This window comes from Gracilinanus agilis, chromosome 1, assembly GCF_016433145.1.
Source record: "Gracilinanus agilis isolate LMUSP501 chromosome 1, AgileGrace, whole genome shotgun sequence".
Classification (NCBI taxonomy): Eukaryota; Metazoa; Chordata; class Mammalia; order Didelphimorphia; family Didelphidae; genus Gracilinanus; species Gracilinanus agilis.
In genome coordinates this window covers 13,398,912-13,415,956 of record NC_058130.1, presented here as the reverse complement: position 1 = coordinate 13,415,956, position 17,045 = coordinate 13,398,912, and the positions used below count along the sequence as shown (strand labels likewise).

The 17,045-nt window shown below is 48.9% G+C and overlaps 1 protein-coding gene across 1 annotated transcript in view; it reads left to right on the top strand.

The window, feature by feature from the left end:
* The window catches only part of ARHGEF3 (Rho guanine nucleotide exchange factor 3), a 144,279-nt gene that overhangs the window by 16,855 nt on the left and 110,379 nt on the right, over positions 1-17,045 (top strand). Inside the window, exon 2 of the mRNA XM_044685457.1 lies at positions 10,798-10,860. Within this exon, the coding sequence (XP_044541392.1) occupies positions 10,798-10,860 (63 nt within the window). The remainder of the gene's footprint in view (positions 1-10,797; positions 10,861-17,045) is intronic.

Sequence of the window (17,045 nt, the reverse complement as noted above, 5' to 3'; positions counted from 1 at the left end):
AGAAGAAGAAGAAGAAGAAGAAGAAGAAGAAGAAGAAGAAGAAGAAGAAGAAGAAGAAGAAGAAGAAGAAGAAGAAGAAGAAGAAGAAGAAGAAGAAAGAAGAGGAAGAGGAAGAAGAGGAGGAGGAGGAGAGGAAGAGAGAAAGGGAGAAAGAGAAAGGAAGGAAGAAAGAAAGAGAAGGAGAGAAAGAAACAAAGACACCAGAATTTATCAAATAAAATCTTATGTAAAAGTTTCAGGCCAGGTAACTTCTGACACTTCTGAGTGATCTTACCCAGTCTCTTTCCAGCCAGCCATCTGTTCAGTTAATAATCACTTTTATCATGTACCTCCTTGGTAAGGGGTGTGATAAATAAGAGAAGGAGAAGCCATCATGCATGCCCCTAAAGAGCTCATGGTCTTAATAGGAGATATAAGATGCTTATGAAAAGCTAGAATTTCTTTTTACCAAACTTGCAATTTTCTCTACTTGGGGAACACTCACTTTCAGCCCAAAACGTACCCTTTCAGAGAGCTAGCTAGGGCATGAAGAGGTTAGAAGACAGCCGGAGATGGGACTGGAACCCAGGTCTCCCTATCCACCCCACCCTGATGCCTCTAGTTGGTACTAGGAAGCCCTATACTTACTAATTCATTTTTTTCTTTTTTTTTAAACCCTCACCTTCTGTCTTGGAATCATTACTGTGTATTGGCTCCAAGGCAGAAGAGTGGTAAGGGTAGGCAATGGGGGTCAAGTAACTTGCCCAGGGTCACACAGCTGGGAAGTATCTAATGCTGGATTTGAACCCAGGACCTCCCGTCTCTAGGCCTGGCTCTCAATACACTGAGCTACCCAGCTGCCCCCCTAATTCATTTTTTTATTAATCCACAAATATGTATTAAGCACCTGCTGTTTGCAGGGTGAAGAAGGAAGAACCCAAAGTGCCTCCTGTTCAGGAGTCAATCCATAAGCCTTTATTTGTTTAATCTTGACCTTCTGTCTTCCTCTTAGTATAAAATTCTAAGTCAGAAGAGCAGCAAGGACTTGGCAACCACAATTAAGTGACTTGCCCAAAATCACACAGCTAAGAAGTATCAGAGGCTAGATTTGAACCCAGCCCACAAGCATTTGTTAAGCACTTAGTACTTGCTAGGTACTATTCTAAGCATGAGGGATAAAGATACAAAAAAGGGAAAGTTCCTGCCTGCAGGGAGCTTGCATTCTGTGTGGGGACCCAACACACATACCAAACACATACCAAATTCAGGTAGTTTGCTACCAGCAGCTGGAGTGGGGCTGAGAGAGCAGGAAGACCTCATGTTGGAGGCCATGTTTGATCTGAGCTAGGAGGGATGCTCAGGTTCTGAGAGGCAGCAGGGAAGAGGGAGGCTAAGTGTCTGAGGCTGGGTTTGAACTCGGATCTTCCTGACTCCAGCTTTTCCTCTGGTCCCAATCTCTAGAGGCTAGATCAATAACCATGTTTGGCTGTGCCCTCCGAGCCGCGGTCACACACGTATTCATCAGTGTTTCCTGAACAGAATTGGTTTTGAATTTCCTCTGACCCCCTCCTTCAAGGCACGCAGAATGAAGAGAGTCTTGCCTACTGGGCCATTTTGTGGGGTTTTATTACTGGTGAGAAAACATTAGACAACACATGAGAAAGGAAGAACAACTGATAAGGGCGAGGCTGTCCATAGCAGAGTATTCCTTCCTTTTATTTATTTTTATTTTTCATTAACTCATTTTTGTTTTTATTTTTTATTTAATTTCAATTTAATTTTTGTTTTTGATTTTTATTTATTTATTGTTTTTGTTTAAACTCTCACCTTCCATCTTAGAATCAGTACTGTGTATTGGTTCCAAGGCAAGAGAGAGCAGTAAGCATTGGGCAGTGGGGGTTAAATGACTTGCCCAGGGTCACACAGCTAGGAAGTGTCGGGCCAGATTTGAACCCAGGACCTCCTGCCGCCAGCTCTGGCTCTCTATCCACTGAGCCACCCAGCTGCCTCCGTCCCTTTTACATTCAAAGGATCTATGATTTTCGAACCAGAAAATTGTGGCTATATCTTCATTTGTAAGCCAAGTTTCCCTAATAGAAGCCAACCCCCTTGAGGGGAAGGATGGTTCCACTTCGTATTTGTATTCCCAGCAACTACCACCATGACTGGCACCTAGTAAGTGCTCCTAAATTCGCCTCCGGGACCAAATAGAAGTTCTTTGGCACTTCCAGCTTTTGCCTTTCAGCCTCCCCGAGGACCCAGCGCTCCGTCTCCCATCTCTTGGTCCAGGGATCATGCTTGGAATGCTCTTCCCTCCTCACTTCTGCCTCTTGGCATCCCCGGCTCCCTTCTGTCGAGGTCTTTGCTAGCACATCCGGCCGCTAGTGCCTTCCCCTCTCAGGGGGCCTTTCCCAGACCCTGTGACTACCTTGGGTGGACCTACTTATTTGTGTGTTAATCTTGACCATCCGGGAGGGCAGGGGCCGTTTGTGCCTTCTTCATAGCCTCAGCGCCTAACACGGTGCCTAGCACATAGTAGGTGCTTAATAAATAGTCTTTCTCACTGAGCCTCTGCCGTATCCTTCCATAGAATGTAGCTACCAGGGGCAGGGACTCTTGCTTTGGTGGGCATCCCACTAGGCATTCCATGGACGTTGATCAGTCGATAGATGGACCATAATTCAGTTCTCGGTACATTGGGTCTCCCTGCGAGGGAGTCCTGCCATCTTTGGTGGCCAAGACCCTTCGGGAGCCCAGGAGGATCCATGACTTCCCTTAAAAGAATCTACTTTGAATAAAACCTCGGTTTCCCAGGAAGTGGCAGCCCAGGGACAACATCCGCGGATGCCTCACGCACACATCTGCCTCCTGCCCCCAGATCTTGGGACTCTCGGTCAGCTTTGACGCCCGGGGGGAGATGCTAGAAGGGAAGCTCGTTCTTGCCTCCCTGGCCCCATCCAGGACTTCCCACCGCTCTGGATTGCTCTTTCCCACTTGATGGGGCATAAGAGAGCCGCCGAGGAGGGGGCGTCCCAGATGCTTGGAGGGCTCTGCCTCTCCCCCACCAACGCTGGGCTGCTCAGAAGGCTCACCTCGCTTCCAAGACATCTGCCGAACAAAAACCTCCATCTCATCCCAGTTGACAGCTTTCCAGGGATTCTGGGAAAACAACCCCCACCTCGGGACGGATTTCTTATTGTTCCACTGCAGGCTTTCAAGCCGAGCCTGGCTCAGTTCACGGTTGTTTTTCTGCCAAGAGCTCCACTGTGAGCCTGGCTATTGGGCAAACCCATCCGTCTGTTTGTCCATGCGTCTAAGCCTGCCTTCCCCTCACACCTGGGCAGGATGCTTTCGGTTTCCTAGAGCACCTCCCAGGGCAGCAGCCACTTGGGACCAGGGAAGAGCCCTGGGGCTGGGGCGAGAGGACCCGGGCTCTCTTGTACTAGGCTGCTAGCCCTTTGAGGGCAGGGGCTATTTTTGTCTGTCTTTGTCTCCCTCAGCACAAATGTTGCTGTCCCACTCCTCACAGCCCCTTTGAGGGTTTTCTTGGCAACGATACTGGAGCAGTTTGCCATTTCCTTCTCCGACTTATTTGACATCCAAGGAAACAGGCAAACAGGGTGGCGACTTGCCCAGGGTCACACAGATAGTTTGCCATTTCCTTCTCAGGACATTTTACAGATGGGGAAACTGAGGCAATCAGGGTGAAGTGACTTCCACAGGGTCACACAGATAGTTTGCCATTTCCTTCTCAGGACATTTTACAGATGAGGAAACTGAGGCAACCAGAGTGAAGTGACTTGCCCAGGGTCACACAGATAGTTTGCCATTTCCTTCTCTGGCCCATTTTACGGATGAGAAAACTGAGGCAAACAGGATGAAGTGACTCGCCCAGGATCACACAGTTAGGAAGTATTGGAGGCTGGATTTGAGTTTGGGTCTTCCTGACCCCAGGCTTGAGCTCTCTCTCTCTCCACTGGACCACTTAGCCACCCAATTGTATGTCTATTAAAACACAATTCCAATCTGAAAATGCCACCATAACAACCAGAGGAATGATGAGTAGCATTTTGATAACTGTAAGGTTTGCAGGGCACTAAACCCTGTGAGCTCTGATCCCAGATTCCCTCGTCTCCTCCGTGCCCTGCTCCTTCTCTCTCTTGTCCATCCATCCATCCTGCGAGTCTTCTCTCAGTTTGAAAAAGGACGCTAATAAGAGACTTCCGTAATTTGCCTGGTAATGGGCCCCAAATCTCATTACGGGCAGCAAATCCGCATTACCGATGGGGGGAGAGCCCTGATTACGAATAGCTGTACATTTCCACGGCTCCAGCCTTGAGAAAGATGCTCTCTGGGGACAAGAGGCCTGAAGCTGCAAAGGCGGATGGAAAACCCCATTAGAAAGAGGGGATTTTAAGGCACGGGGGCACAGTAGGGCATAGTGGGCACAGTACTGGGCCAGGAAGACCTGCATTCAGATCCCACCTCATCTACTTCCTGCCTGCATGAGCCTGGGCAAAGCCACTTCACCCTGTTGGCCTCAGTTTCCTCATCTGTACAATGAGCCGGAGAAGGAACTGGCAAAGTACCTGTGTATCCCTGGGCAAAGCCACTTCACCCTGTTGGCCTCAGTTTCCTCATCTGTACAATGAGCCAGAGAAGGAACTGGCCGACTGAACAGTAATGAAAGGAGAGGAGGAGGAGGGAGAAGAGGAACGGAGAGGAGGAGAAGCGTTGGATAGGTCCCTTCGGTTCCCGTCCCAGCTTCTCCCAAGGGCTGCCATCTGAAGATAAAGAAAGCGCTGCCCATCGTTGCCAGGTTCCAGCTGAGGAACACAAAATCCTTTCGTTCATCTCCCCAGAGAAGGCGCAGACCAAAGTCCGGGCGTCAGAACTTCTTGCAGCCCCTGAAGCCTTGGACCAACTGAGTTATCCCCCCCCCAAAAAAAAATCCAGGACGTGTTTTGACTGTAATAGTGCTAAAACAACCCACCGGGGGCAGCTACCACAGGCTGTCCAGGCTACATTCGTGTGAGCGCACGGAGCTCCTCGGCTAACTTCGTTACCAGACGGTGATTAAATGCCGCCGTCGTCCTGATGCTCGTCCACTAAAGCCAGGCAATTTGAAATGAAGCCTCTGAGAGCAGCAGAAATAGCAAGGGGGAAAGGGAGGCACGTGCGGAGCCCCTTGTAATCACAGCGTTTGCCTTGGCACGATGCGCCGAACATCCCCCAGCCGTGGGAGCCTCAGTTTCCTCATCTGTAAAATGGAAGCCATGATACTCATGATACAGATTTGTCACAGGGAAAGTGCTTTGTAAAGCCACCCATGGGAAATGCTGTCCCCATCATTATTATCCTTCTTTATTGGAGGCCTGAGTAATGCGGGCGATAAGTGGCTGTTTCCTGACGTGTTGTCTGTCCTTTCCTGAGTCAGCCGAGGAGGAGAGATAGCTTCAATGAGAGCGGCCAGGGGAGGGCAGAGAGTGCTGTGGGCCACACTGGCGGGGCTTCCACGACGCTAAGAGGCGATTCTTCAGGCGGTAGACAAAGACCGAGTCAGCTCTGAAATCCTTGCGAATGTGGCTGTCTCTGCCCCAAAGAGATCAAAGAGGGGATGATGCCCCCATCCCGTGCACAGAGAAACCCTTACGGCAGGGCAGCGCTGAAGAGCCCACAACCCGAGGGGGTCCGTGAACAGAGCAGAAACGTGCCCTGAGAAATGGGGGAAGAGGCAGAGCGGAGAAGCCTGGGAAAACACGCAGAACAGATGCAGGAGGAGACGATCAGAACCAGAACAGTCCGTTTTAGCAAAAGCAATTTTCTAAAGGCACACGGGCTCAGAGAACGCGAGAACTCTGAGCAGGGGCACCCGTCCAGCGGAGGGACGAGGACGCACAGGACCCGCCTCTTTTTTTTTCTGTCTTAGAATCAATACTGTGATGAGTTCCAAGAGGGAAGAGTGGTAAGGGCTAGGCGATGGGAGTTAAGGGACCGGCCAGATTGGAACCCAGGACCTCCAGGACTGGCTCGCTGTCCACTGAGCCTCCTGGCTGCCCCCCATGTTACCCACCTCCTGACAGAAAGATGCAGAATCAGACCTACTTGTTGGGTCACACATGCACATAGAAAATAGCATAAAAAACCAGTTTTGTCTTCTCGTTTCATCGGTCAACAAACTATTTATTTGGTGCCTACTCTAAAGGCAGCTGGGCAGTACAGTGGCCAGAGTGCTGGGCACAGTCAGGATGACGCATCTTCCTGGGTTCAAATCTGGTCCGAGACACTTCCTAGCTGGGTGACCCTGGGCAAGTCCCTTCTCCCTGTTTGCCTCAGTTTCCTCATCTGCCCAATGAATTGGAGAAGCAAATAGCCAACCTCTCCAGTATTTCTGCCAAGAAAACCCCAAATGGGGTCCTGAAGAGCGAGACGTGCCTGAAGAGTGACCGAACAACAGCATGAATAAGACAGTGTTACCGGCTGGGGATACTGTGGCGAAATGAAAAGTTTAGATTTGGATTGTGTATACATGTTTGTATGGGCTTTGGGTGGGGGCGGCTGCCTCTGTTTATAGCCCTAAAGGTATCAGCATTAGAAGGGCATCTTTTGGGGCTGGCCTTCCCGTGCTCAGGGTAAGCTTTGAGGGGGATCTTTCAGGCTACACCGTCCTTGTCTCCCCTGCCCTAATTCTGCCCGTGGTAGCATTTCACTAGCATTTTACCATTTTAGGGTCAATAATAATAACTGTTATTTCTGTAATGCTTTAGGGTGAGAAAAGCTGTCTCTTTTGACCCCCCCGTGACAACCTTATCGTTGCTTGGTCCATCCGCCTCGTCCGCCTCCTCGTGACCCCGTGGGCCATAGTGCGTCAATACTGCCCGTGGAGTTTTCTTGGCAAAGGAACTAAAATTAAAATGGCTTGCTATTTCCTTCGTCAGTGGATCGAGGGAAAGAGAGCTTAAGTGACTTGCCCAGGGTCGCCCCAGCCGGTATTTGAGGCAGAATTTGAATTCAGGTCTTCCTGACTCCAAGTCCAGAGCTTTAGACTTAGAAAACCATAAACTAACATTATCTATGTTGTATTTTAAATTTTTTTCCTATATATTTCTACATATATTCTCTCTCTATTTCTATATTTTTCTATATACATTTTTCTGGATATTTTCTAGATATTTCTATAATTTCTACATATTTTAATCTGAGAGTATTATGGGCCACATGACCATATTTGACACCTCTGCTCTAAAGGATTCATGAGGGTCTTGGAATCATGGAATGTAGGTCTTTGTATACATATATACATATATGTAAATCTATCCATACATGCACATTGTATATACACAAGGATGGATAACTAAACTAAAATTAAAAAGGAGGCAGCTGGGTAGCTCAGTGGATGGAGAGCCAGGCCTAGAGATGGGAGGTCCTGGGTTCAAATCTGACCTCAGACACTTCCCAGCTGGGTGACCCTGGGTGAGTCACTTGACCCCCATGGCCCACCCTTACCAATCTTCTGCCTTGGAGCTAATACACAGTGTTGACTCCAAGATGGAAGGTGAGGGTTTTAAAAAAAAGTAAAAAGAAAAAGGATCCTAGTCGTGTCAGTAAATAGGGAAATCCTGGGTTCCAATCTGGCCTCAGACATTTCCTAGTTGTATGACCCTGAGCTTAATTAAATGACTCAATCTCCATTGCAAGCCTTTACTACTGCTCTTCTGGCTTGGAACCGATACTTAGCATTGGTTCTAAGACTAAAGATAAGGTTTAAAAAAAAAAGAAAGAAGAAAGCTAGTCCTCAGAGGTGAAAAGGACTTTGTGTACCTCCCTCCTTTTATAGAGGGTTAGCTGAGGCCAGGATCACACTAGCAAATAGCAGAACCACAATTTCTACCCACATCTTCTGGCTCAAAGTGGAGGACTCGCACCCTCACACTGCAGAGAGCTTGTTACGAGACAAAGCAAGTCTTGTTGTCATTTTCTTGTGTTTGAAAAATTTTTTAAACCCTTAACTTCTGTGTATGGGCTCCTTGGTGGAAGAGCGGTCAGGGTGGGCCATGGGGGTCAAGTGACTTGCCCAGGGTCACCCAGCTGGGAAGTGGCTGAGGCCGGATTTGAACCCAGGACATCCCATCTCTAGGCCTGACTCTCCATCCACTGAGCCACCCAGCTGCCCCCTGTGTTTGAAATTTTAATAAACGTACAAGGATTCTAAGAGAGAAACTGAGGAATGATCCATTCCAGGGACGGGGGCCGTTCTGGCATAGATATGAGTCGGAGACGTGCACGGGGATCAGGGAGGAGGCAGTTTGGCTGGACCATAGTGCGAAGGAGTCATCAGGCTGAAAAGGCATGTTGGAGCCAAATCCTTAAAGGCTTTCCAGGCTTCATTTTATTTGAATCTAGTGGCGATCGGGAGGCCCTGGAGCTTATTGACTGGGAGGGGGGGTGGCATGGGCTTCCGAACTAAACTGGAGGAGGGTCTCTTTGGCCCCTGACTGAAGGGCGGATTGAGGCAAGACGCCCACTAGGAGTCCACTGGGAGTCCAGGGAGAGGCCGTGATGGTCTGAACCTGGATGAGCACCGAAAGGAGACCGAGAGGAGAACGGCCGAAGCAATCGAAGCGGCGAGGCTTGGCCGCCGGTCATGCGGCAGGAGGGAGCCTGAGCGGTCAGGAATGGCGCCACGGTCTCAAGGCTGGGTGACCGAGAGAGCCCCGGGAGCCGGGACGGCCAGAGTCTGCATGCGGCGGATTGTGCTTATGGGAAACGAGAGCAAGTTCTGTTTGGGACACGTTGCGTACGTGGAATTGAAAGCTCCAGGCAGTAACTGGTGGTCGGGAATTAGCGCTCAGGAGGGAGCCGAGGGCTGGAGCGGCGAATCGGAGGGTCCCCAACGCGAGGAGGAGCTGATGGAGAGAAGAGGGAAGACGACCTAGAACTGATTCTCCATATCGTCGGTGGCCATCAAACGGGGAGCCGTCCAAGGGCAGCGACTCTTTCCTTCCTCTGCACCCCCAGGGCCTGGCATGTTGTGGGCACTTAATGGCGTTATCGATAAATTAATACATGATTAATTTTTAATTAATAAATTTAATTAATATTAAATCAGTAAATTTAATTAATAAAATAAGTGCTCGTACTTAATAAATGACCAACCAGCAAAGCAAACTGAAGAAAGGACAGTTTGAAGGAGAACTGAGAGGGGGGCAAAATGCCAGGAACATCCAAGGAGGAGGAATGTCCAGAGGAGAGCTGGATACGCTCCGGCAAATGCTGCAGAGATAAGAAAGGCAGGTCGGCTTAGTGATCGACAGTTCAGGGACCATCCTGGCTCCAGCCACCAGCTCGGCCTTAACGGAAGCTGCCCTTTGGGGAAGTGTCTCTTCTCGCTTCAAGAGGATGCTTTGGGAAGTGGAGCCATTCCCAGAGGAGCCTCGGGCGGGCTAGTTAGAGAGCCCGTATGGGATGGGATCTCGGACATCCAGGAACATTGCAAGGAACAGGCGCCCCCCTGGTCCTTTTAAGGGTGTACCTTTAGGGATAAAAAGTGGCTTCTTGGCCATAAACCATCAGGAGCCACACACACACACACACACACACACACACACACACACACACGGATGATCTAACTTGTCTCTGAAACAGGAATGCTGCCTCAGCACAAGGTTTTGTTTGGAGGAGAGCATTCCTCAGCACGTCTCCCCGAGACGGGAGGACAGAGGGCAGCCTCCGGGAGCTGCATTCCCAGGAGGTTCTAAAGGCGCCAGGTGGGGACAGCTGGGTAGCTCAGTGGATGGAGAGTCAGGTCTAGAGACGGGAGGTCCTGGGTTCAAATCCGGCCTCAGACACTTCCCAGCTGTGTGACCCTGGCCAAGTCACTTGACCCCCATGGCCCACCCTTACCACTCTTCCACCAAGGAGCCAATACACAGAAGTTAAGGGTTTAAAAAAAAAAAGTAAAAATGAAATCTGCCAGGCTTAGCTACCAGTGTCCCGAGGGGCATGGAAAATGGCCCAGCTTCCAGCGTGCCTTTATCTTCTGTATCATCTTCTCTATGGACCCGGGGTCGTCTCCCTCTCTCCAGAGATACAAGCTCTGCCCCTCACCCTCCTGGAACCCCAAGTAAACTCTTTGAGGATGAGTCATTGTAGCCCCCAGCACCTAGTATGGCACTTGGCACATGGGCAGAGATAAGGGATGTATCTGGGATTTTGCTGCTACAGGAAACTCTTGAGTGAGGAAACGAGAGACAGACAGACAGACAGACAGAGGGAGAGGGAGTGAAGGAGGGAGAGAGAGACAGAGAGACTGAGACAGAGAGAGGGAGGGAGAGAGGGAGAGAGAGAGAGAAAGAGAGAGAGACAGAGAGAGAGAGAGAGAGAGAGAGAGACAGAGAGAAACAGAGAGGGAGGGAAGAAGAGGGAGAGATGGAGACTTGCATAGAGCCAGTCTATGTCAAAGGTGGGACTTGAACTCAGGATTTCTTCCTGGAAATGAGATGCAGTGAGAGTAGGGAGGAAGGGATAAATGGGGAAAAGTCATTTCTTTGGGAAAATGAAGGATTTGGCACCTGATTGGATGCGAAGGACAAAGGAGTCCAAGAGGAGTCAGGAATGAATAGACTACAGATTGTCCCAGAGCCTGTTGGTTCCCCTGATGTTGCCACGTGTCAGAACGGTGCGGTCATAGAGCAGCGTCCATGCCCATATTTTGCACGCTGTGGAGAAATGAGAAGTTATATACGTTCTCCAAGGGTTGGAGTTTCCTTTCATCTATAGGCTGAATCGAATCTAATTTTGTTTTCATTTGTTTTGTAGCGGAAACGGAAGCAGAGCAGCCAAGATGAGGACGCCATCAGCCTGTGTAGTCTGGACGCGAGTGTAAGTCACCTCCTTTCTTCTCTGTTTGAGCTCTCGAGGCTCCCTGCGCAAAATTCATGCTTGTGGCGGAGAGGCTGGCCTGTGGCGAGGGTCCGGGTGCTCTGCGCTCCCCTGGGAGCGAAGGGAAGAGAGCAGAACCCGTGGGAGAGGAGGAAACCGCTGGGGTTGTTACGTTTAAAAAAATCATCCCCTGGCTTCAAGCTCGTCCCGTGAAGCTCGCTTCTAGCGATGACACTGATGATGATGATGATCATCGTGATGCTTCCAGAAGGCTTTATAACTGGCCAGTTACTTTCCATCCATAACTGAATTTTAGCCTCACAAATGTCTTGTGAACTAGGCGCGCTTGCTATTATTGTCCCCATTCTACAGATAGAGAAACTGAGGCTTGAAAAGGTCACACGGTCATGTAGCTCGCAAGCGTGGGAGGCAGGATTTCCACCGGCTCTTCCTGCTCTTATGTCAGTAGGGAAGCAAATGTGAGAAAACGAAACCAGTTTCCCGAACCACTTCACTGTCGAAGATATTTTCAGTATTTCCCAGCACGGGGCGTTGACCGTATGGGGTTTAGAGAAAGCTCCCCTCTTTCAGGGAAGCCCTGGGACGTCGGCGATTCCTGCTAAAGTCTGTGAGGCACTCAGTACCTGGCCAGAATCTTCCCCATAAGCCTCCGAGGCGCCGGGCAGTCACTGACTGCCTCCCCCATTTTCCCCTTCGGTGATAGCCCTGCGTGACCCTGGGCAAGTCACCTCCCTCTGCTGTTGGCCTCCGTCTTCTCATCTGTAAAATGAGCTGGAGAAGGAAATGGTCAACCACTCTCGTATGTCTGCCATGAGAACCCCGAATGGGGACATGAAGGGGGGGACGTGCCCAGGCAGCAAAGCAACCACAGAGGGCGAGCTCTCTGCTAAAAGAGGGGACGGAGCGGACCCCCCCGGCTTCTGCCTCCCCGCTTTGAGGCTCGGCACACAGCAAGAACTTAATAATTCCTTGTTGGTGAAGTCCGAGGACACACACAGACACGCACACACGCACACACGCACACACGCACACGCACACACACGCACACATGCACACACACGCACATGCACACACACGCACACACATGCACACACACGCACACACGCGCACACACGCACACATGCACACACACGCACACTCACGCACACACACGCACACACACGCACGCACAGGAGATTGGCAGAAAGCCATTTCTCTGCTTTTCCAACCTCTGAAATGACTGATACAGGAAAGGGGGATGGATGGAGCTCGGCTGGCGGGATCCCTGCTGACTGGCACCTGTTTATCCAGAATAGAAATTCGAAATTAATTTGTGATGAATAGAAACTGCTAACCTGTCAGCGCGCTTGAACGTTCATGGTCTTTGCCGGAAGCTATTTCTGTGGCAAAGTCAGATTCCGGAGCCTCTAAATAGGGCTCCCGCCCTCCGCCCGGCCTGGGTAAATGGAGTTCTTGGAGGGCTCTTGGCGGGATTTCAGGCGTCACTTCACCGCCGTTGACAAACAATGAATAATTTTCCCGAGTCCTTGACAGGATTCCTTCCAAAGAATTCGGTTTTCCATAAAAGTAACACAATCTAACGAGAAGATTTTTTCTTCCGTCTTCATCGGAGGTGTCTGAACTTTGGCGGCTGCTCATTTCTCATCCCAGGCTGAGCGCTGAGGAAGGGAGTGGCTGACACTTGTCAGGCCTTTCCCGAGGACCCCCCCCCCCCCCCGCATATGCGAACACACACAAACACTCTTTTCTTGAACAAACCATATCTTCACAGTTGACTGAAAGGTGTGAAAGACGCCGATCCCGCTGTGTTTGTTGATTAAACAAACATTTTGATGAAATGATTTGGTCTGACATCATTTAACTCAGTAAAAAATGTTTATCTAAGGACGAGAAATTGAACTAAACTTAACTAAAAATTGTCCAAAAATTTGGCCCATGGAGTCGTCTTTCTCTTTGGTGTATCTTGGGTTCTATTTTGGGGGTTCGGTTGTGAGTGACTTTGCTCTTGCAACAATGACCAGTAAAAGTAGGGTTTGTGACAATAAAAAAATGAAAAAAATTAACTCAAAAAACAAAAATATTGGGGGCAGCTGGGTAGCTCAGGGGATGGAGAGCCAGGCCTAAAGACAGGAGGTCGTAGGTTCAAATCTGGCCTCAGACACTTCCCGGCTGTGTGACCCTGGGCAAGTCACTTGACCCCCATTTCCTATCCTTACCACTCTTCTGCCTTGGAGCTAATACACAGTATTGATTCTAAGATGGAAGATGAGGGTTTAAAAAAAAAATGTTGTCTTAAAAGTTTAGAGTTATCCATCAGACCCCCATTGAACTTCATCAAATCCCATCTAGCCCTTACCTCCATCCGGGTCCCTGGGTGATCTTCCTAATGGGCAGACCCAACCTTTCCCCTCTCCATTGGCTCCTCACGCCTCCCAGGACCAAATACGAGGTCGTCTGCTTGGCTTTGAAAGCCCCACGTGGGCTGGCCTCTTGCCCCCATTCATTCCTCCCATAGCGTCTCCCTCTTCATTGATGTTGGCCCCCTTGCCGTTGTGTGGACCGCACTGTGCGGCTCCCAGTTCTGGGCTTCTTCACTCACTGCCCCCCTCCCCTGCCCGGAATTCCCTCCTTTCCCTTCCCTCCCTCCCCTCCTGGCTTCCTTCACGGCTCAGCCGAAATCTCAGCTTCCAGAAGAATCCTTCCCAGGCGTCCTTCGCGATCTGAATTCCTTCCCTCTCCGTCCAGGCTGTATCTTATCTGCGCCTAGTCGTGTGAGGCTCGTTTCCCCTGCCGGAATGTGAGCTGTGCAGGGCCGAGAACTCTCGCTGCCTTTCTTGGCACTCCCAGCACTTACGCAGTGCCTGGCTGCTTGATGGAAAGGATCTCTTCAAGCAAACCACTGTCCATCAATGGGTTAAAAACTTATTTTTCTTCCCTTCCTTGATGTGTTTCGAAATATTTACATATGTGAAAGGCCTCTCGTAATGAAGTAAAATAATTAAATATACTAACGACCTCATCTGAAAGTGCTTGTGACCTCCCACATCTGAAATAGCCTCTTCTCTATTTTTTTTTTTTAAACCCTCACCTTCTGCCTTGGAATCAGTGTTGTGTATTGGTTCCAAGGCAGAAGAGCCCTAAGAGCTACACTGTGGAGGTCAAGTGACTTGCCCAGGGTCACACAGCTAGGAAGTATCTGACGCCAGATTTAAACCCAGGACTTCCTAACTGTGGACCTGGCTCTCAGTCCACTGAGCCACCTCTCTTTCTTTATTAAAAAAACGATAATAGCGGAATCCAGGTTTTAAAACAAAAATTTTAATTATATGCTAAATCCAAGTCACTATCTCAAGTGATATAAAGTCTTTTTTCTTTTTCTTTTTTTTTTTTAAGCCCTTAAGTTCTGTGTATTGGCTCCAAGGCAGAAGAGTGGTAAGGGGGGCCATGGGGGTCAAGTGACTTGCCCAGGGTCACACCGCTGGGAAGTGTCTGAGGCCAGATTTGAACCTAGGACCTCCCATCTCTAGACTCTCCATCAACTGAGCTACCCAGCTGCCCCCCATAAAGTCTTTTTTGTAATTTTCTTTTTTTATTTTAATAACCAATTTCCCCATAAGTTTTACAAAGTTATATGATTCATGTTGTCTCCCTCTCTTCTTCCCATCCTGCTCCCAGAATTGACAAGCAACAGAATCTATTTCCTTTCTCTTCTGTTCCCTACCCCATTGGAGGGAAAATAAAAGTAAATTTCTTGTAACAAACATGCATAGTCAAGTAAAGGAAATTCCCTCAATGGCCGTCCCCAAATGAATGCCTTATTCTGGGCTCCACATCCGTAATGAATAGCGTGTTTTGTCATTGGTCCTTCAGAGTCATGAATGGTAGTTGTCTTTATCATAGTTCTTAGAGCCTTTCTGTATAGTGTTGTAATTTTCATATAAATTTGGTTCTGTGCTTTTCCATCTTCATCAGTTTATAAAAGTCTTCAAAATTGTTCGTTTTTATAATGTCGATGTTAGAGTATAAAAATGTTCTTCTGGTTCTGCTTATTTTGCTTTGTATCAGTTCATAAAAGTCTTTCTGCATCTCTTTGAAATCATGGATTTCCTCGTTTTCTGGCATCCAGTAATACTCTGTACATCACACTATTTTTAGTCTCCTCTGTGATTGGACAGTCTCTTCATTCCCAGTCTTCTTGCCACCTCAAAAAGCGGTCCTCACGGGTTCAGAGCCAACATAGCTCCGGAACTGGTCACACCGACCTACCTGTTATTTCCCACATATATTATTCCATCACCCACCTTTTGAAATGTTGTTCAGTCATTCAGTTGTGTCTGACTCTTCATGACTCCATTTGGGGTTTTCTTGGCAAAGATAGTGGAGTGGTTTGCCATTTCCTTCTCCAGTTCATTTTGACAGGTGAAGAACAGGATGAAGTGACCTGCCCAGGGTCACACAGTTAGTATCTGAGTTTGGATTTTAACTGAGGTCTTCCTAACTCCAGACAGAGTGCTCTATCCAATATACAATGCAGCTGCCATCTTTTAATGTACCTTTCTCCTTTTCCCATGGCTGTTTCCCTTTAGAGCAACGGTCGGCAACCTTTTTGGCCGTGAGAGCTATAAACATCTGTGGAAGGAGGAGGATGGAGGCAAAGGCGCTGGAATATGGGGCGGGGGCTGAAGGGCCCCCTGGGGCACATCCTGGGGCTCTGCCCGGACTGGCCAGTTGGGAGGTGGAGCCAGATATGGCTCAAGAGCCATAGGTTGCCGACCCCTGCCTTAGACCATATGGCCTTTTCTTTTGGATATTCCCATAAACCAGGCATTTTGAACTGTTGTGTCCTGGACCCTTCTGGCAGTCTGATGAAAATCATGGACTCCTTCTGAACATAACATTTTAATTTTATTTGTTTATTAAAACTCCTCACCTTCCATCTTAGAATCCATAATGTATATTGGTTCCAAAACACGAAAAGTGGTCAGGGCTAGACAATAGGGGTTAAGTGACTTGCCCAGGGTCACACAGCTAGGAAGTGTCTGAAACCAGATTTAAACCAAGGACCCCCCCCCAATATAACATTTTAAAAAAGCAAAAATAAGCTATATAAGATTAAAAAAGAAACCACTTATTTTGAAATACGGCTATCAAAGTATTTTTAAGAAATAAATTCACGAGTCCCAGATTAAGGTTCTTGACTTGTCTGTGAAGTCCCAGTCTTGGACCCTGCCATAGGAATATCTCTTCTGCAGAGCGAGGCCCATGCAGATGAGATGACGACAGTAGCTGTTGTACATCCATTTTTTACCTTCCCCATCTTTGAGAATCGAGATCCAGGGTTCACAGGGGCAGCCTTTGGCCAGCCTTTCAGGGAGTGGCTGGTGCCAGAGGGCAGAGCTTCCTCTCAGGGTCTCACGGGAAGCTCTGTGGGTCCAGTACAATGGAATCAGATGGCCGCAACATTACAAGAGGGCAGCAGAATCCCTTGAAACAGGTTTCAAGCCCATTGAGCTGGGTGAGCTAGCTGGATCCATTCCATGGCTTGGCAAGCCATCCCTGTACTGGATTCGTCCCCAGCATGCAGGAGAAGCCACTAACGCCCAGCTCTGGCCAGTGACAACCTTACAGTCTTTAGAGGCTCGTACATGGCAAGACTGGAGAGACCCACACAAGGGACCATCTGGCTCTCGGGAGAGAGGAAAGGGTCCGCCCCAGCCAACAAGCGCGATATGATCCCTGAGGGCTGCCTCTCTCGCTTTGGTGAAGTGGTGTTCAGAGCACCAGACCTGATGGTGATGGTGAGGCCAGTGAAAGCCTTCTGCTTCATCCCGCTGGGCAGGATGATGGGAAGAAGAGAGGCACGGATTTAGGGTGATATAAGGAGATACCTAAAAAGACACAGAATTTTCCATTCCTGGTAGTGGCTAAAGTCCTTTTTGAATGTAGCTGAGTAACTAATTCACTCTCATCTGGTGAAAGATGGCCCTTTACACAAGTTTTTGGTGAGAAGGAAGGGAAGGAGAGAGAGACAGACAGACAAACAGAGACAGAGAGATATGGAGGAAAGAAGAAAGGGAACTAAGGTGGAAGGAAGGAAGGAAGGAAGGAAGGAAGGAAGGAAGGAAGGAAGGAAGGAAGGAAGGAAGGAAGGAAGGAAGGAAGGA